At 39.9% G+C, this 21,594-nt stretch overlaps 1 protein-coding gene across 1 annotated transcript in view; it reads right to left on the bottom strand.

The window, feature by feature from the left end:
• The window catches only part of NEGR1 (neuronal growth regulator 1), a 604,691-nt gene that overhangs the window by 172,872 nt on the left and 410,225 nt on the right, over nt 1-21,594 (bottom strand). Inside the window, exon 4 of the mRNA XM_073357343.1 lies at nt 4,100-4,231. Within this exon, the coding sequence (XP_073213444.1) occupies nt 4,100-4,231 (132 nt within the window). The remainder of the gene's footprint in view (nt 1-4,099; nt 4,232-21,594) is intronic.

Below are 21,594 nucleotides of genomic sequence, written 5' to 3'. Positions count from 1 at the left end.
TTCTGTAACTGCAAGATATCTTTATACCTCAGAATCTTTCCATCACATTAAAAAACAAAAACAAAATAAATCAAAACACACAGTCACAGCATATGTCAAAAAACTGACAAAACTTCATTAGCAAAATTAAATGACAGAGTCCCTTCTCAAACTAGCATTATACCCTCCCAAACAAAAACTCTCATGTACACAAACATCCTACACACTCAGACAAAAAACATGAGTGATTAGACTAGTCGTACACTGTGTCCTGTACATCAGCAGTCTTGGACTTGTATTAGGGATGCCAATTTGGGTTGGACATATTCCTGGAGGTTTCATCACATGACATAATCTTTAATTAAAAATTAATCTTTAATTCCTTGGATAGCTCAGCATGGAGAGAGTTCCTCACTGAAGAATACCCTCCCTCAACCTGGGGAGCCAGATGTTTCCCTCATACCCTGTCCCCTTCTTCTCCAGTACAACAATAGCAGGAGGGATAGCAAAAGTTTCCCCTGCTCTTTCCATTTCTTCATCCTAGAGAATCACAAGAGGCCAGGTAGCTCTGAAGATCACCTTCTTTCCCCTCTAACCGAGAAAAGGGGTCAGATAATAGGAGAAAAAAGGAGAAATAACAGGCTGCTAGGAGAGGAAGACATGGGGAGTCCTGAGGTAAGGGAGACAGATGTGGCTGTGTGGTTCAGAGGGAAAGGGGGAGAAAGATAGAGAGGGGGCCACAGGAGACTGAGAGATTCTGATTCTTGTGAGGAGAATAGAAAGATTGTCTTAGAACCAGGGAAGACAGGCTCACAATGTAATTTGCACTCAGGGGTCCAAAGATTCTTTTACTAGAAAGTTTCCAAAATTCTATTATCTAGCTGTGGAAGGGGGCTAAGAATGAATTTGCTGTCTCTCTTTCAAGTCCTATGTTCCAGATTTGCCTTCAGTATATGTGCCATTGGTAATGTCAGAGGGCTGCCTTGAAGTAAAAGGCTGTTTGGAGGCATGGCAAGGGCATGCCTAGTAGAACCGCAGGTCAAAATCCTCTGCAGAGGGGCACACAGGCACTCTGGATGCAACTGAAGTGTGAAGGCTGAAACAACAGACGTGGAGTGACTCTAGTGGTGCTCTGCAGCCGGGGTCAATCTAACTGTCAAACTTCTACAGAGACCACCTGTATAAAGCTGAGCATGGAGGTCAGGATCTAGCCCTAAAATCTTTGCTCCTGGTTATGTAAATATCCCAACTGAAGTTTGGCACATATTGCAGGTTCTCAGTGCTGAAGTTAATTTTCTTCTAAATTACTTGAAACAGGAGAAAATCAATTTGGCTGCTTTGTGGGAAAAATAAAGACAGATTGTTCTAGATGTTTTATTTCATTTTTCTCTAGCAGAAAAAAAGGTTCATACAGAAATAAAAATGGCCAGCACTTAATCCTGGACATAGTTAGTTTGTAGCTCTAAATAAAAATTACATTTATATTTTTATATATTTATATTTAAAAGTAGCCAAAGTGTAAAATAATATTCGAAATATTCATTATTAATGGAAGTGTATAAGTGACTAAAAATTAGACTGGAGAAGCTATTAGGGCTCTCAGTATAAGGAACAATGTACTTAACAAGGCTATAACCCCCATCAAGGGGCAAAGTCAAACTGGAGGCATTTGTGTCACTGAGGTCCATGACAGAATAACAGCTTACAGGGATTAAAGTATTTATTATTGAGCACCTCGCTAAAACAACTCTTTCAGCCTCACCCAGCTCCCTCCTTCCCTCCAGGTGTAAAATTCTGTCTTTACCTGAGTGGCTCTTGAAGAGGAGGTGGAAGAAAGAGGAGCGCTGTGAGGAACCAAAGTTTATTTGGCAAAAATGCAACCCTGAAGCTACCAGCAAGGATGGCTGAGAGGGCACCGCTACAATGCTGCCAGGTACTGTTAACAAGGAGAAAGTGTGAATGTGACTAACAGTGACAAGGGGCATAGGCACAAGGGGTCTTGGGGCTGGAGATGCCTCTTAACCAGCAGAATATGTCCCCTTGGGTACATGGGATGTAAGGCAGTGCACCTGCTGAGTATACACCTTGGTGCTCACTTAACTCTGTAAAAGATTCTGGGACACAGGTTGCATGAAAGTCACTGCACAAAATAAGGGCCCCACTCTACAAACCTTATTGATGTGAAGCCAATTAGAATACTGTAATGATAAAGGACCAATATTGTAAGGATTTGCAGTTGCACTGTAATACACTATTTTATAACAAAACACTGAAGAATAACAATGCTGTACACTTACATGTTGTATAAAACTATTATAGTTATCCATAAAAATAACACTAATTTTAGATTTTTAAAACAATTATTTTTACTTTCCAAAATTTGGGGTCCATTCAGCAAAATGTTCATGGAAACAAGGGACACAGGAAATACTGAGTACAGTGTGACAGACTCAGTGTTAGCTTCCTGAAACAGTTCTGCTCATATTATCGTTTTACCAATGTAAACCTGATCTATGTATCAACGTTTCTATGTATTTCAACCCTGGACCTTTCCAAGGCAGAGAGTTTGCCAATTATGGTCAATTGTACGAAACCCTCTGGTAATTTAGGGATATGTAAAAAAACCTACTAAGGCACTGATTCTGCTTCCCTTACTCTCTCACATCATTGTAAGTACTACTCCATGTGATTAAGTGAGGCAGTATCTTGCCTGTAATGATAAGAATAAAACAATCAACTAAGCCTCTATGGGTAAAAGGCAACTGCATTGATCTACTATATCCCAGCACATAATAGCCTACAGCCATACCATTTCATAAAGTAAACATGTTCAGGCCTGGTCAGTGTTCTGATAGGATATCTCCAGGGAAAACCCAGGTAATGCATTTAGTAGCATAAGCAATTCTGCCAGCCATACTCCTCTCTCTGAATCATTACAGAATTAATTTCATAGCATGGTGCTAAAAAGCACTGTGCTGTTAGCGACACTAACTTTTGAAGAAGACACAAACCAAAGTCCTTGCAACTTGTAATTATTTAAGATCCCAAGGCAATTTTCAAGAGAAGAGGAGTGTTAATCCTGGTGACCTGGCCAAATTACAATCTGAGTAATTGCATTTAGCCTACCTAAAATTTCCCTTGTAGTTTCACCTGAAGAATTTATTCTCATTTCCTCCCCTTAAAGTTATGTAGTTTTACTAGCATATAATTAGTGTAATATTTCAAATCAAAAGAGTAGTGTAACTGCTCTAAATTGACAGGAGAGAGCTATCCTGCCGCTTAATTACTCCAGCTCCCACAAGCAGTAGTAGGTATGCCAGCAGGAAAAGCTCTCCCTCTGACATAGCAGTGTCCACACTGTTGCTCAAGGGAGTGACTAATTCACATCCCTGAGTGACATAATTTATGTTGATTTAAACTGTAGAGTAGCCTTAATCTGAAAGCAAACCACTGACAAAAAAAGCCCACGTAAGAACAGACTTGACAGACTATAAAGAAATCTAACAGCCAGTCTTATGCACTTCCATTGATATCAGTCATCTCTACTAAGATGTTAATGAAATAATTGCATTCTAGCAGAGCTTCTCATGTATTTGTACCAGGGTTATATCATAATAAGACCTTCTATTTAATATACTTCCATTGAGATAGACCAGTCTAAATGATCTCTTCTTCCTACATTACTATACAACTGCGCAATATTAAACCACAAAACACTGTGGCAAAGGAAAAGAATATAGCCTTCAATGTCCAAATACAGGGATTCCAGTCCTATTAGTAATAATGAGAATTACACAGTTCAATCTCCAGTTTGAAAAATATCACCACCCCAGAATCTGACTTATGTCCACAAAAGCAACAAATGTGAAATGTCAACCATTATCATCATCCATTTTGCAGAAGGGTTGGAGGACACACAGATAATTTCAACCTTTATTCCACAATGTCTCCCTTTTGTGGGATTAACTTGGACCGCGAGTGTCCAGGATGTTTCGCTACTTTAACAGAAAAGTGCTACTATTTCACCAGCTTGTTGCCACTTTACTACAGTAGTCTGTTTTCTTCTCAGCTGTGTTTTCCTCTCCACTGGATTTAGTGATTAAAAAGTAACAGGACTTACAGTTTACTGTGACTTTTACTTTTTTCACATCTGGGATTGAGACATCATTTTCTGCACTGCATTCATATTCCCCAGCCTGGTCTCTTGTAATTCCATAGATGTCCAGATATTGTCCATTTTCAAATGGTTTTGCTGAAATGAAAAGAGAGCGAGAGAGAATAAATTAGAGAAAGTTTAACCGGAGGTGCATGAAGCATCATTCAGGTATAATAACAAAACTCATGATTTTTTCTGGATATTTCTGACAAAATTATTCCAAATGACACTGGGCAATTATTACAGCCTTTGTTCTCCTACCTACAGAAAACAATTTTAAGGAAAAGAGAGAAAGTTTAACAAGTGATACTTTAACAACTACTTCCCAGGAAGGGGTATACACATGTTCCTTATAATTTTTTTCTTGTATACACATGTTCTTTATAATCTCAACATACATTAGATAAACACTGCAAAATGGGCATATATCTATCAATCTTCTAGCACGGTAGATTAAATTCACCAATATGGTTCCGTATATATTGACTTTTACAAAATATAACATGCTGCTTTGACTGGGAAACTGACACATTTTATATATTTTTATTGGGAAAAAAACATTTTGACTAAAGCTTCTGAATAAAAATATTTTATCAACATAGACATCCATTATATTCTAGAAAAAAGAAAAGGAGTACTTGTGGCACCTTAGAGACTAACCAATTTATTTGAGCATAAGTTTGCCTGAGGGAAGATTGAATAAAGAATTTAGTACAATATAAACACTCCTTAGTAGAGAGAGATTAGCTATTCCATTGCTCAGTTATCTTTCTATTTGTTTTGATTCTTGATTAGTTCTTGATTTTTGAAAGCAGGCATCTACAATAATGTATACAGATTTCTGGATGAGCTAGAATATAGTGACAGGTTTCAGAGTAACAGCCGTGTTAGTCTGTGTTCGCAAAAAGAAAAGGAGTACTTGTGGCACCTTAGAGACTAACCAATTTATTTGAGCATGAGCTTTCGTGAGCTACAGCTCACTTCATCGGATGCGAAGTGAGCTGTAGCTCACGAAAGCTCATGCTCAAATAAATTGGTTAGTCTCTAAGGTGCCACAAGTACTCCTTTTCTTTTTGCGAACACAGACTAACACGGCTGTTACTCTGAAACCTGTCACTATATTCTAGCTCATCCAGAAATCTGTATACATTATTGTAGATGCCTGCTTTCAAAAATCAAGAACTAATCAAGAATCAAAACAAATAGATAACTGAGCAATGGAATAGCTAATCTCTCTCTACTAAGGAGTGTTTATATTGTACTAAATTCTTTATTCAATCTTCCCTCAGGCAAACTGCCAGTGAAAAATGGATTTAGTAAGAGCTAAGTCAAAACTGAGCAAAGACATCTGGGTCGGCCCATTCCATAGTAAGCAAAAATGTTATCATAATTAACAGTAATGGCCAGATATTTATTTGATATAAAACAAGTTCAGAAAACAACTCAGGTACGTGTATACATCACTTGTGGAAGCAGTTATGAATGTGTTATTTATTCTGAAGAAGGACAGTTTATGTCTCAAAGGACGAACTAGCTGTCAGGTTGCATGGGCCGAGCTGACAGTACTGCTGCAAACTTAAGCTGTGACCTTGAGTAAGTTGCCACAACTCTCTGAACCTCAATTTCCCCAACACTGCAGAGAAGTGTTGCCAGGTTTATTGTAAGCACTTTGAGATCCTTAGACAGAAAGTTCATTTTTCTGTCCTTTGAGCAGTTCTCAATAGACTAAAGAATAAATAAAATACCTTTAAATTCTGCACAAAGTTATAAACATTCACAACAAAAATAAAATAAATTGAAAAATATTAATTAAATCCTACTAAAATGCCCAACAGTGGTTATAATAAATCACATGGTGGAATATACATGCTTAAAAGGGCGGGGGGGGGGGGAATTGCTGGAAATTGCTATCCACACTGTGACAACAGTAAATTGCACCATGATGGTTTTTCCCCATGTTGTTCATAAGAGATAAATTATGAAAAGTAATCTTCCACAAAAGAACCAGCTGTTACTTTTCATATGGTTGGCTGCTGTTATATGCCACTGTTGCCAGGTTGAATCAATTTATTGGAAAATTTTATTTAATATCACTCTGAACAGAAACATATGTTGTTGTACTGTACTTCATAAAACATATATTTGCTTGTATGTACTATCACGTTCTTGAATGTGCTGTACAGTGTATGCTGTTGAGGCTCTGTATGAGAACACTGTATCACAGACACTAATTTTGGCTTAAGAAAACTATTTCACTGCATAAACCAAGGAACACTTTGCTGACTAATCTTTCAAAGTTCATACATTTGGCATATAAGGTTGCATTTCAGAAATTGATTGTGTCATTGTGGCTTGTGGTGGAGTACGAAAACCACAGGTGACAGGGCTGCATCAGACTCTCTATGGATTCCAATCCAGTTTAGTGGCTGGAGTAGCAGCCACTCTTTTATGCCCTCTCTGCGGGCTCTGGGGTAATTGGATCTAGATAGTTAAGCATATATTGGCTTCTCTTCCCACAAGGGACAGACTGGCTCTCAATAAAAAGGGTGATGTGAGTGTTTTATGCAGGTTCTCTGTGTTTAGAAGAATTTTATCCAATTAGAGAAATGAAAGTAGACGACATGTCATATGGGAGAACGTCAGACAACCCAAACAATCAATAATCCATATAGAAACAGCAGGATATCAATAACCAACACCAAACTGTGAACAGACTCTCTCTTCAGCGCCTCCAAACCCAGGCTGATAAGCACTCTTGGTAAATCATACAGCACACAGATTTCACTGGAGTAACATATAAAATCATGTTAACTATTGTTTTTTCCTTTATTTCCAGTGCAACACAGTGTAACAGCAGCTAGATGGAGGCCCACCTCTGCTCCCTGGTCAGCCTTTTATACAGCTTGTTTTTTTCCCTGGGTTCTCCAGTTGGTGAGCTAATTACCTCCTGAGTTCACCAGGCTCTCTACAGATGTAAGTGATTCATTCTACCCTTGCAAACTCAATCAAGCTACCTAACTCCTTCCTACTCTAACTGCACTCAGTGTTCTGGGTGATCTAAGGGTATGTCTACACAGTGTTAAAAGACCTGAGGCACAGCCGCAGTTGGCCTGGGTCAGTTGACTCAGGCTTATAGGGGTTGGGCTGAGGGGCTAAAAATTACTGTGTAGACATTCCGACTCAGGCTGGAACCCAAACTTTCGGACCCTCTACCCTTGCATGATAGCCACTTTCAGCAATTTCTCTCCACTTTTAAGCAAATTTTGAGCCCCAGAGTCTGAGTCAGCTGACCCAGGCCAAAACCAAGTTTGTAATCCCTGTATAGACATATCCTAAGTGACCGGGGTGCTGTCCTCCAAAGGGCTCTATTTGTAGCTGCTTACAGCTCTCTGGCACACTCACAAAAAGAGCAGGATACACAATCCACCCTCACTCCTCTCTGCTGGAAGTTACATCATAAAAGATTAAAAATGTGATAGTGTATCTCCTACAGAGGATTGTAAACAAAAGTAATATAAGAATATCCTAATCCTTACCTCTAGGAGCACTTAAAGCTAGAACTGAGTTACAAGGAAGAAAAAAGTTTCAATGGGATCAGAGGTGTACTTTACAAAATATTATGGGAAGCACTGGGTACAAAGTCCAAAAAGGGTTCAGTGAAAGGCTACCAAATCTCCATGAACTTATTTAGCTACACAGAGGAAACCCTATCAAATTTCACATCCCAAAGGGCAATGCTCCAGTGAATCATATATGAAATGTTAGTATTTTTTTATTCATCCCAAAGGATCTACTCCAGTTTGTGAAAGACTCTTTAGTTTCCCCAGTTTGTATGATAATCCTGCATCTAAAAGCACATTGTATAGAGGCCACTTGCTTTTTGTTTAAAGATCATATTGCAACATGAAGGAAATCAACTGACAAAAGCTGGGTGAGTATTATTCCAATTTTACAAAGGAAACTGAGATACAGAGGAGTTAAATGACTTGCTCACAGCTACACAGCAAGTAAGTGGTGGATATGGGAACAGAAATCGAAGCTGAAATCCTTGTCTCACTGACATTAGTGGAGTTTTTCTAATGAAGTCAGTGGGATCAGGATTTCAGCCTAAGTGTCTTGATGGTCTACTCTAACCACTAGACCACACTGCTTCCCTGGAAAGAACTTTCCATACACTCTAACTGTGCATACTAAAAATAATCACAATACTCAGTTTGGGTAAGTCATCCCACTTGTAATTATCCACACAAACGTAGGCTAAGTCTGTGATACCTAAATTTATGAGATAACAATTACATGGGAGGCTGTCAATAGGTAAGCACACAATTTGTTTATAACACTGAGAAAACAATGCATAAACACTACAAAAGTATACACTACTGTATGTTAAAAATCCTTTTAAAATTATGAGATTAAAAACTCTCCAACCTAAAATTCTTTGGGGATTGGATCAATCGTGAAAATTTGGAGACAGGGTATGTCTAATCTTAGTGGTAATTAATGCCTTTTTCAATTCTGACTACCAACATCAATTTGGAAAGAAGACAGTAAGTGAAGTGTAGTGTCTTGCAAATCCACAAAATAGATATCCAGGATTAGACCCACTGGCCACTAACTAACACTCCTCACTAGAAACCCAAGGTTATTTTTTTTAATGCATAAACATAAGGAAATTCCCCAACTTCCTCTCTCCTATCTCTAGCCTTCTTAACCATTCCTTGATTGTAACTACGCTTGTGGCATTTACTTTGCAGTCTGAATGAGATAATACTCAGCCTCAGCAGAGATCAATATCACTGCCACTCCATATTGACAGAAGTGACAGGTTTATGTATTCGGCACAACTCTGCTACCACACAAATAGCATTAGTTCCCAGATTTGGTAAGCAGTCATCAGTCCAGTTGAAAATTATCAACAGAAACAATATCTGCAGGGAAAGTGAATGTGTAAATACGTATTGACAAAAGACTGCTTCTTGGTACTGTTAGGGAGAAAGGGTGCTGAATAACAAATTGCTACTGCTCTAACTCATCACAACTACTATGTAGAAAACTTGGGTTAGGGTCGCATGGTACCCATGTGGAAGATGGCTGCCTAGTTCCAGACCTCCTCACTCCCACGTATTAATTCATCTCTGATAATTACTTTCCTAACAAACTAACAATACATTTCTGACATAAAAGTTTAAATTAACCCCCTGGATAAACTTCAAACTATTGAATATGAATTCCAATGAAAAATGAGAGGCAACAAAAGACCTACGTTTGAATCACCTAAGCAGCTTAAGGGAGAGGTTGCAAGGCTATAGTTGAACCTAGCCCAGACATTACAGCACTGAAAGAATTCCTCAAAGACTGACTAGATTCAATCTCAAAAGATATTCATGGACTCTCTAAACATGTAAAATCCCGAATGTCCCACTTGGAAAATAAGCTACAAAAAACTGCCATTGAAACCAGTGAAATTAAAGAAGAAACTGCCTCCTTCAAGTTTAGATTAGACAAACGGGAAGAAAAACAATATGGCTTAGAAAACAGATCTTGAAGAAAGAACCTTCATCTCTGGGGCATTGCTGAGGGGCTAAAGGAGAAGGATATTACCAGCTTTCTTCAGAAACTGATCCCTGACAAACTTAAATTGGACCCCCCAGTTTCCCCCATTAGACATTGAAAGGGCTCATTGAATGCCTGGTAATAGAAGGCAGGAGTCTAAGCCCAGACCCATCATCTTCAAACTGTTGAAGTTCAATGTTAAAGTAATCTTAATGAATGCTGCAAGAAAAACTGAAACCCTTATGTACAAAGGTCACAAAATTTCTCGTTTTCCTCACTTCTCAGCTGAACTTAACAAAAAGAGGGCTGCATTCAATGGCATACAAAATTATTTTGAGGGGGACCAATGTCAGATATAGCATCAAGTACCCATTCACCTTCACTATGGATTTAGAAGACTCCAGGGGGCATTTGGCAAAACCTCCTCCGAAGCTTGGCAGATACTTTAAAGACTGAGACTGAGGCCAGATTTGAGAATCATAAAAGCATACCTCAACAAGTTTAAAAATCTGTTTGTTTTCCTATGTTTTCTATGTAGATATGGTAATATTCACTTTATATAATCTTCTAATTCCTAGAAGATAACCAGCTAGGTTGAACTTTTCTTTGATCTCCTTTGGGACTGAGCAATAACAACAACTGAATAGCACTGTGATGCATAAAGCAACAGTTTAACACTAAGCTGGGATTTACAGCGCCACTGCTAGACAGAATCTCTTGAAGAGCTCTGCCTCTGATAGGTCATGTTATGGTAATCACACGTCCCTTGGAACAGTAAATATTCCTGACGTGTAAAGTAGACTATAACCTAAACATTAAATAGCATTAGTTATTCAAATTGTGCAGGGCATTTGACATACTATGAACATGAATTTTTTATATTGTTGTATTTTTCATATTTAGATTTGGTACTAGTTTATATTTGATTTACCAAATCAACTATAAATTTACAAGTGATGAGTCTGTGTATATATACATATGTTTATGAATGTATACATAAAACCTTCTGCAGGTAGAAATATATTATACATGTTTTTGAATACCCAATGGTGTTTACAGGGTAATATTTGACTTCAAATATATTTGCATGTAGAAATGTTTAGACTATTAGTAGATAATATAGGGAGGAGAAAAGCAGATGGAACTGAAGCCATCAGGGATCTGAACATGCCCACCCTGGCTTGCTTTAAGTCTGTTAATTTTTTCTTTTCTGTTACAAATATACTTTGGAAGACACATGATATTATTTAACTATAGATCTTTTTGTATACCTAACTCCCTTAGAGGCTCAACTGAAGGCATAAATTCATTCAAAACTAACCCGTATCTAATATGTATGATACAGACCAGATCCTAGAGATTTTACAGTATCAGTGGGGAAATATGTATCTTTAGAATAAGGTTATATGTCTTAATATACAATTTAAAACTTTGCATGAATATTCTTGGAGTATGTTCCTGGAATATGAGGGGACTTAATCAACCTTCCAAAAGAATTAAAATCCTGAGATACCTCAGGTCAAAAAAGTTCCAAGTAGCTTTACTGCAGGAAACTCATATAGCATAAATAGATGCCAAAGGAATCAAGAAGATGTGGCTAGGTGTTGAGTTTCATCCATCATTAAATTCTAAGAGCAGAGGCACAAACATCTTATTTCATAAAAGAATAACTTCTCAATATATACAGTCTTAGTCTGATCCTGAGGGAAGATACATTCTTTTTGAAGGCTGTTTCAACTCAAAAAAGTTAATTCTAGGAAGCATTTACAAACCAAGTGGATTCTGAATTTTTCAAAGACATTGCAGACATTCTTTCTAATAAAAAAAGACATTTCTGCATTACCGAGAGGCTACTGGAATACTATGGTAGACAGACATCTGGACAAATCCAGTCTCTCAAAGTACAAGGGGCCAACCCTCATTAGAGTAGAACCTCAGAGTTATGAATGCCTTGGGAATGGAGGTTGTTCGTAACTCTGAAATGTTCATAACTCTGAACAAAATGTTTTGGTTATTCTTTCAAAAGCTTACAATTGAACATTGACTCAAAACAGCTTTACTATGCAGAAGAAAATGTTGCTTTTAACCATCTTAATTTAAATGAAACAATCACAGAAACAGTTTCCTTACCATGTCAATTTGTTTTTAAACTTTCCCTTTATTTTTTTAGTAGTTTACATTTAACACAGTACTGTAGTGTATTTGCTTTTTTTTTTCCCCTGCTGGTGCCTGATTGTGTACTTCCAGTTCCAAATGAAGTGTGTGGTTGACTGGTCAGTTCGCAACTCTGAGGTTCTACTACATTAATGAATGAATTCGATTTAAAATATATATGGAGACTGACACACCCCAAGAAGCATGACTATACATATTTCTCTACAGTACATTTATCTTACTCTAGAACTGACTTTTCTTGTGTCTTCAGAATTCCAGCATACCTAGAAGTAGCTACTGATAATATATCAATTTCAGATCATGCTCCCATTATACTTGCCTTATACCCTTCTTACACATCATTAAAATCTTCAAGGTGGAAGCGGAACACACTGCTACTAAAAGATGCAAAGTTTTGTCCCATAGTCGATTCAGTCATCTCTAACTCCACACACACAAAAAACCACTTAGTTACCTCAGATTTCTTCTTCTGGGAAGCTCTGAGAGCCAACGTGGAGTTGAATGCATAAAGCATGTCTCCCAAAAGAAGAATGAAAGACTCAATAGTAGACTCTTTGAACAAGTAAATAGATGAGTTGCAGAGATTGCACATAACTGACCAAAATAATGAAAAAGTTCTATGTTCTCTATTCAATGACAAATATAAATATAATGAACGCTTATCCAGCCAAGTCAAATTTGCACTCAACAGCGTCTAAGAAAGATAGTATGAATGGGGAGATTAAGCAGGTAAACTTCTTGTCCGGAGACTTAAGATGGAACAGGCCCATGACAGCGTTTCTTCCTTATTACAAGAAGATGGGGGGTGGGGGAGGCAAGGAGCTATCCTTAAATCAGTAGATATAAATAATCAAATTAAACAATTCTATAAAGATTGATATAAATTGGACAACCAATGTGACTCTAATAAATTTGACCCTTTCATTGAATACCCTAACTTCAGAACAATACCCTAAATTCAGAACAAGTGTTGTTTTTATACCCTAACTTCAGAAGGGAAAGTTACTCACCTTACAAAAAGAAAAGGAGTACTTGTGGCACCTTAGAGACTAACAAATTTATTTGAGCATAAGCTTTCATGAGCTACAGCTCACTTCACTGGGTGCATTCAGTTCAATTTTCCACTGATTGCATCCGATGAAGTGAGCTGTAGCTTATGAAAGCTTATGCTCAAATAAATTTGTTAGTCTCTAAGGTGCGACAAGTCCTCCTTTTCTTTTTGCGAATACAGACTAACATGGCTGCTACTCTGAAAACTACTCACCTTGCAGTAACTGAAGTTCTTTGAGATGTGTGTCCCTGTGGGTGCTTCACTCTAGGTGTCGGTGTGTCTCAGCGCCGTTGATCAGAGATTTTTGGTAGCAATGCCTGGTTGGGATGCAGGTGCTCAGTTGGTATCTCCCGTCTCATTGGAATCTTCCTGAGCACCTGCGTCCCGCACCCGCCTCAGTTCCTTCTCTACCATGGAGCAATTATACTAGTACTCCAAAGTAGAGGGGAGGAAGGTGGGGAGTGGAGCACCCACAGGGACATACATCTCAAAGAACTTCAGTTACTGCAAGGTGAGTAACTTCCCTTTCTTCTTTGAGTGCTGTCCCTGTGAGTGCTCCACTCTAGGTGAATGTGTAGTAGTTCCCACTATGGTTGGCGGGACTTTGGAGATGGGGCAGTCAGTACTATAGAGAATACTGTATGGCCTACTATGGTGTCTGCTGTGGTATACTGCGTGATAGCACAGTGTTTGGCAAACGTGTGTTCAGATGACCATGTAGCCGCTTTATAGAGGTCAGAAATGGGTACATTATGTAGGAAGGCAACGGATGTCTACATTGCTTGAGTGGAATGAGTTCCAGTGCCTTCGGGCAGTTGAATATTTTGAATACAGTAAGAGGATCTGATGCAGTCAAAGATCCACTTGGACAGACGTTGTTTACAGATAGCTGTACCATTTGATCTTTCAGTGATGGAGACAAAGAGTCGTGGAGATTTACAAAATGGCTTAGTCCTGTCTAAGTAAAAGGTGATTGCTTGCCTGACGTCGAGAGTATACAGGGATGCCCCGTGTGGAGTCTTGTGATGTTTGGGATAAAAAGTAGGCAAGTATATTGGTTGGTTAAGGTGGAAGGTGGATACCACCTTAGGGAGAAATTTAGGATGTAGTCTCAGAGTGACTTTGTCTTTGGAGAAGATTGTGTAGGGAGGATGGGCCATCAGGGCGCTTATTTCACCTACTCTCCTTGCTGATGTTATTGCAACTAAGAAAGCTACCTTCATGGACATATGGAGAAGGGAGGAGGTAGCTAAAGGCTCAAATGGAGGTTTCATGAGAGCGTGAAGAACAAGGTTAAGATTCCATGTAGCTGCCATTGGGTAAATTTCAGGGTAGAGATTTTGCAGGTCCATGAGCATTCGTTTTATGGTGGGGTGGCTAAAGAGTGAATAACCTTCTAACAGGTCACGGAAGGTGGTAAGCGCTGCCAGGTGTACTTTGATGGAGCTGAGCGAAAGTCCGTCCTGTTTTAGTTTCAGGAGGTAGTCTAGAATGTTAGGGAGGGTCACCGTATTGGGCATTAAGTGATTATGTGAGCACCAGAGGGCGAAATGCTTCCACTTCTTCAGGTGAGTTTTACGAGTTGAGTCTTTTCTACTGTGCAGGAGGACGTATCGGACTTGCTCTGAACAGGCTAGTTCATGGGTTTGGAACCATAAAGGACCCAGGCTGTCAGGTGGAGTTTTTGGAGATGGGGGTGAAGAACCTGACTGTTGTCCTGGGAAAGGAGGTCTGGCCTGTTGGGGAGAGCCCGTGGATGACGGGAGGACATGCGGAGTAGGTAAGGATACCACGTCTGTCTCGGCCAAGCCGGGGCAATAAGGATGACCCAGGCCTTCTTGTCTGCGATCTTCTGAAGAATCTTGTGTAGCAGAGGGATTGGTGGGAGTTGTTCCACAGGATGAGGAACGCGTCTCCTAGGGATGCAGTCCCGAGTCCTGCTCTGGAGCAAAACAGCCGACATTTCGATTCTGGGTTGTGGCAAAGTGGTCTATTGATGGGGTGTCCCAGAGGGAGAAGAGCTTTTGAAGTCTTGCAGGATGCAGTTCCCATTCATGTTCTGTTGAGAAGTGTCTGCTGAGTGCGTTGGCAGTAGTGTTGTGGCAGCCTGATAGGTAGGAAGCGATGATTTGTATTTGATGTTGTATGCACCAATTCCATAGTCGGATGGCTTCCATGCAAAGGGAATGTGATCGGGCTCCCCCTTGTCTGTTGACATAGTACATACATGCTTTGTTGTCTGTTAAGACCCAAATAGATTTGTTCTTTATAAGGGGAAGAAAGTGAATGCATGCTCACCTCACTGCTCTGAGCTCTAAGAGACTTATGTGTAGGTACGTCTCTGATGCAGACCACCGGCCTTGTGCCCTGTGTCCCCCTAGATGCGCTCCCCAACCGATTAGCGAATTGTCTGTGGTGAGCACGAGCGTTGAGGATCGTTGCTGGAAGGAAACCCGCATGCAGAGGTTTTCTGGTCTTGTCCACCAATGTAGGGAAGCTAGAACACTGGGAGGAGTTAGCAGCGTCCCTAAGGTGTGTCTGTTGGGTTTGAAGTTGGAATTGAGCCAGCCCTGAAGACATCTCATGTGTAGCCTGGCATACTGGACCACGAAGGTGTTGGCTGCCATGTGACCAAGGAGCTGTAGACAGATTCTTGCCTGTGTCCTGGGACGAATAGAGAGCGTGCATATGAGCTGCGTAACAGCAAGGAATCTGTGATATGGGAGTGAGGCTCTGCTCTGGATTGAGTCGAGATGAGCTCTGATGAACTCGATCTGTTGTGTGGGTGTCAGGGTGGATTTTTGGATGTTTATTTGGAGGCCTAGGCTGTGAAAGAAGGAGGTGGCAAAACAGGTAGCTTGAAGTGTCTCGCCATTGGAGTTGCCCTTGATGAGGCAATCGTCCAGGTAGGGGAAAAGTGTGATCCCATGTTTGTGGAGGTGAGCCATGACCATGGCTAGAGTTTTGGAAAAGACTGTCGGCACTGTGGAAAGGCCAAAAGGAAGAACTCTGTATTGAAAATGGTCGTGACTGATTGAGAATCGTAGGAAGCGTCTGTGAGCTGGATGAATTGATATATGAAAATATGCAACCTGTAGGTTGAGGGCTGTGAACCAGTCCCCTTGATCCAGTGCAGAAATTATTGTGCCCAGTGAGACCATCTTGAATTTTTGTATCCTCACTAATTTGTTCAGTCAGCGTAGCTCTGGTATAGGCCTCCATCCCCTGGTCTTTTTCTGGGTCAGGAAGTAATGGAAGTAGAACCCTTTCCCTCGATGTTGGGTCAGCACAGATTCCACTGCGTCTAGCTGGAGAAGGTGAGCTGCTTGTAGACGAAGTAGGTGCTTGTGAGAGGGGTCCCTGAAGAGGGACGGGGAAGGGGGAAGGGTAGGAGGATAGGATATGAATGGGATAGAGTAACCGGACTGAATTATTTTGAGGACCCAGCGACCCTGTGTAATACACTGCCAGGCATCTTGGAAACTCTGGAGGCGGTGGCCAAATGGGCAAGTAGGCTGTGGAATCAAGGGGTGGTTGCGCAGACCCTCGACCAACATTTCAAAATTGTTGTTTATTCCCGGATGGGTGGGAGGTGATTGCTTGAGCTTGATTTTGTCTGTGCTTAGGGTGTCTAGAGCGATTCCTATTTACGTCATATGGTTTGGGTTGAGACCGATAATATTGTTGCGTATGCAGTCTTTGGTAAGGTTGGTATTATCTCCTGGGAAGAGATGGGTGAATACCCAGGGTGCGCAATGTCGCTCTAGAATCTTTCATGGTGTGAAATACTTCATCTCTTTTTTTTTGGAAAACAGTGTCTTTATCAAAGGGGAGGGTCTCCACTTTGGTCTGCAGATCTTTAGGGATGCCAGATGCAGAAAGCCATGAAGATCTGCGCGTAACCACAGCAGTTGCAATAGTACAGGCTGCTGTGTCCACCATGTCTAAAGAGGCTTGTAGGGCCATTCTGGAAATCAATTGGCCCTCACTCAGAAGTGATTTAAAGTCCACTCTCCTATCCTCTGAAATGTAGGAGGCAAATTCAAAAAGTTTATTGTAGTTATCAAAGTCATAGCTGGCGAGGAGCGCAGAGTAGCTTGCAATCCTGAATTGTAGAGTGGAGGACGTGTAAACCTTGCGACCCAAGACATCAAGGCGTTTAAGGTCCTTGTCTTGTGGGGTGGGCCGATATTGTGGCTGTTTTGTCCTTTGTGCGACTGCATCCATGACAAGAGAGTTCGGTTGTGGGTGAGAAAATAGGAAGTCAACAGGAACATAGTATTTACGTTTGGCCTTTCTGCAGGTTGGTAATAAAGAAGCTGGAGTTTTCCAGAGAGTGTCAGCTGGTTCCAGGAGAGCTTCATTTATAGGGAGCACGATTTTTGAGGGTTCAGAGGGTTGAAGGATTCTGAGGAGTTTGTGTTGTGTCTCCTGAACCTCTTCTAGGGGGATGTCTTGACTGAGTGCCAACCTCAGTGGCTGAGGCTTTAGAAAGAGCTGAGGCACCTGTCAGCACAGAGGGTAAGGATCTTGCAGGAGACCCTTTATCGTTGTCAGAGTCTCACCTATGAGACTGCTGTGCTTCTTGCCTCTGCTCCAAAGAGGGTGAAGCAATGCTCCACACTGGTTCAGATCTGGCTGGGGAGCGCATAGGAGCGGGTTTAACTTTCCCCATCTCTGAAAGCGGCTGCAGGGATTTTTCCATCAGAAGCATTTTAAGCCGCAGGTCCCTGTAGCGCTGAGCCCTTGACTTGCGGCTCATACAGTGGAGGCACTTTGTGGGAATGTGGGTTTTCCCGAGGCACTTCACACAATGTGAGTTCCCATCCGACCGTGGCATGGAGTCCTGACAGGAAGCACACTTTTTGAATCCTGAAGCCCCTAGCATTGTGAACTAGAAATGGCAGGGGAGAGTGTCTCAGCAGGAGACAAGACTGAAGCGAAAAGTTTTTGTTTTTTTTTTAAACTAAGTAACTAACTATGTAACTAACCTAAAAGAAGGGAAACAACTGGGATTAATTAGTAACTATTTCTATATTCTTTGTTACTTTTTTCCCTACAGAGACCAGGGAAGAGAAGTAGCACTGCCCCGAGTCCCATCTTCAGCCAGGGACGGTTGAGAAGGAACTGAGGGGGGTGCAGGACGCAGGTGCTCAGGAAGATTCCAACGAGATGGGAGATACCAACTGAGCACCTGCGTCCTGACCAGGCACTGCTACTGAAAATCTCCGATCATTGGCGCCAGCTCTGACACCTAATGTGGAGCACCCACAGGGACAGCACTCAAAGAAGAACAAGTGTTTACAGACAAAGCTATCACAACACAAGAGATTGAACAGACTATAAAAATATGAATTCTGGCAAGGTCCCTAGGATGGATGGCTTTCCAGCAGATTTCTACACAACGTTTTATAATTAGTTATCTAATATTCTTTCAAAGGTCTTCACTGAAACATTCCAAAAAGGAACCATGCCTCATCACATGAGAACTGATATAATTACTTTAATATTAAAGAAGAATAAAGGTTGTTGCAACTGTGTCAACTTTCATCCACTATCGATATTGAACACAGATTGCAAAATAACTGCAAAAATTTTAGTGACATGATTGAACACCATTATCCCATCAATTATACACACAGATCAGGTTGGTTTTATTAAAGGAACATCGGATTCTGAAAATCACTCACTTGATCCAGCTAACTCAGATGTCAGATGTTCCCTCCATAGCTTCATCTTTAGATGCAGAGAAAGCCTTTGATAGGGTTGAATGGCTTTATCTAATGGCTGTCCTAAAAAATGGATTTGGACCAATATTCCTGAATGGGGTCAGTGTATTATACAACTCTCACATTGTTTATTATCAACTAAAACAATTATTTCTCCATTTCAGCCAGAAAGAGGGATACAACGGGGCTGTCCCCTCTTGCCCCTCCTTTTTAATGTTTCTCTTGCACCACTGGCAACGTACATTCATCAGCACTTAGCCATTGAAGGTTTGACTTTAAACAGGAAAGAATACAAAATCAGTTTACATGCTGATGACATTTTTATACTATTGAAGAATCCATCCTCATGAATCACATCATTATTGAATGCAGTTGATATTTTTGGAAAGATCTCGGGATTTCACTTTAACTGGAATAAGTCACAAGCAATGGATATACCCAAAAGACCAGATCTTTCTCAGGTTCAGCATTTTCCACTTCAAATATGAAAGGAAATAACTTATTTAGGAAATTTATCCCAATATTCTCAATATTGTTTCTATAAATATGGGTTATATATTAAAAGAAATTTCCAAGGATGTAGATAGATGACATCTCCTCCCTCTACTGGGGAGAACAGAAATAGCCAAAACAAATCTGCCCCAGATTAATTTATATTATTTAGCCTATTGCCTTTCCAAGTGTCTTTCTTGCTTTTTGCTATAATAAATAGGCTTATCGTGCAATTCATGTGGGATAAAGAATAGCCTCGCTTGTCACACAAGACCCTTAAAAAATCTGGAGCAACTTGAGGTTATATGGGGTTGCCAGATTTGCATTTATATTAATCTAGCATCCCAAATATGTCCCCTCCAGTAGCTCTGTATACACACCAGCCTGGTTTGATATTGAAAAAATCTTTGTTATGCCGTATTTGATTCTCTTTATTCTTTTAACAACTTAAAAGGCTCCCCTACCCTTATGAGAAAATTTAATATCAACAAATATCAGCTACCACTGTCTCGCAGTTCCTTCTTTCAGCAGCTATGCTCAAGGATTCATCTAAGAATAGGGGACAACTGCTCTGTTTCAATGTTCTCACCTCTAGAAGAGCATGTTAAGAAATATGGAAACAAAAGTCTCTTTGTAAGAATTACTTATCAGCAGCTTTATGCTTTGTATTGCCCCCTAAATCTCAGTCTCAACCAAAAAAAAAAAAAAAGGGAAGAAGTACTTAGCCTAATTATCACAAGAGAAAGCTGGGAGGATATCTGGCTTAATGTGAAAGATACTTCAATTTCCTTATCCTTGTGATTCTTCCAGAACAAGATACTAAACAGGTACTACTGGACTCCAGAACATTTGTTTAAGGCTAGATTGGTAACTCACATGGAGATGCAAACAGCCACGTGACAACCTTTCACACATCCTCTCTACCTGTCAAAAAGGCATATATTCTGGAACGCCATATTCAGTGCCCTCTCAAAAACTTTAAGTGTTGCTTTCTTTCCTTCTCGAAGCTTGTGTATTTTAGGGGTGCTGAGTAAGTTGGTATTGCCAGTTAGCACTCAGAAATGGATTGCATTAAGTATGCTAGTGGCCAAAAGAGTTATTTTGAGAAAATGGAAATCTAGAATTCGTCCCTCATACACAGATTGGTTTAGGGAGCTTTCTACTACTGCTTTAATGGAAAAAAATCACTCTGTGTAATAGAAATGCTTGGAAAAAATATGAGGATGCCTGGTCACATGTGAAACTATTGACTACTTTTGCAACTTAGTATACATTAGTCCCTGATACTCAAAGGTTATATTCTCACTTATTTATCTATGTAGTCACTTTAATAATTGATGCCCTGCATGACGTTTACAGATTTAGAGGGGTTTTTTGTTTTTGTTTGTTTTGCATGTTTTATAAATGATGACTGTTGAATTTTGTTATTTATATGATATTTCCATCTTGTGCATGTATTTTTATGCTTAGTTTTGTTATGTGTTTATATTTTACATAAAAACAAAAAAAGTTTTTTTTAAAAGAAAACTTGGGAGTGCTTATATGATTCTTATTAGAGGGGTGTACCAGTGGTGCCATTGTTAAGTGTCTGTCAGCACTTCTTTGTAAGTCTATTCTGTACATGTGGGGATGCTATACTAACCTATTAAAATTCCCTGGTACAACTATCTTTTCAGAACATTAGCAATCATGTAACAGCAGATTTCTGTAACTGAAAATAACTGGAGAAAAAGATCAGGGCTAGACAGCTATACCACTAATCCTTAAAAAATAGATTACAGGTCCTAAATAATAGATTCTTAGTATCTTTTATACAGTATAAAAGAGTTGTCCGAATGAGGATTCACTGAAAGGTAGTGTCTGCTTTAGGTGGACACACCATAAAAGGAAAGCTGGTTCAGTGTCTAAAGCAGAGGATTAGGGATCAGGAAATCTGCGCTGTATTCCTGGTTTGGCCACAATCTTCCTGTGTGACAGACTATATCACTTAATCCTAAATTTTAAAAAGTCATCTCTAATTTCGTGTGCTTCAATTTTGCGCATTTATGGCTTTATTTTCAAATGTGATGGGTGTCTAGTGTTTGCCAACCAAAGTTAGACAGCACTTTTGAAAATATGCCTCTTAGCCACTCTGTGCCTAGTTTAACCACCTGTAAAATGGCAATGTAATCTGAGGAATTGCAAGGTATAATTAACATATACAAAGTCCTCTGAACTCCTTGGATGGAAGGTGCTATAGAAGTACAAAATATTATCACACATAATTGCAGAAAATATTAGAGGAATTACATATGCTTTATCAAGAGGAAAACAACAACTTTAAGCCCTAACTTCATTATGTCCCATCATTTTCTTCCAAGAATACAATAGAATCAGTTGCTACAAGGAGGGCAGCAAAATTATTAGGGGTCTGGGGCACATGACTTACGAGGAGAGGCTGAGGGAACTGGGCTTGTTTA

The sequence above is a fragment of the Lepidochelys kempii genome, chromosome 8, assembly GCF_965140285.1.
Source record: "Lepidochelys kempii isolate rLepKem1 chromosome 8, rLepKem1.hap1, whole genome shotgun sequence".
NCBI lineage: Eukaryota > Metazoa > Chordata > Testudines > Cheloniidae > Lepidochelys > Lepidochelys kempii.
This window is presented reverse-complemented; position numbering and strand designations above follow the sequence as displayed.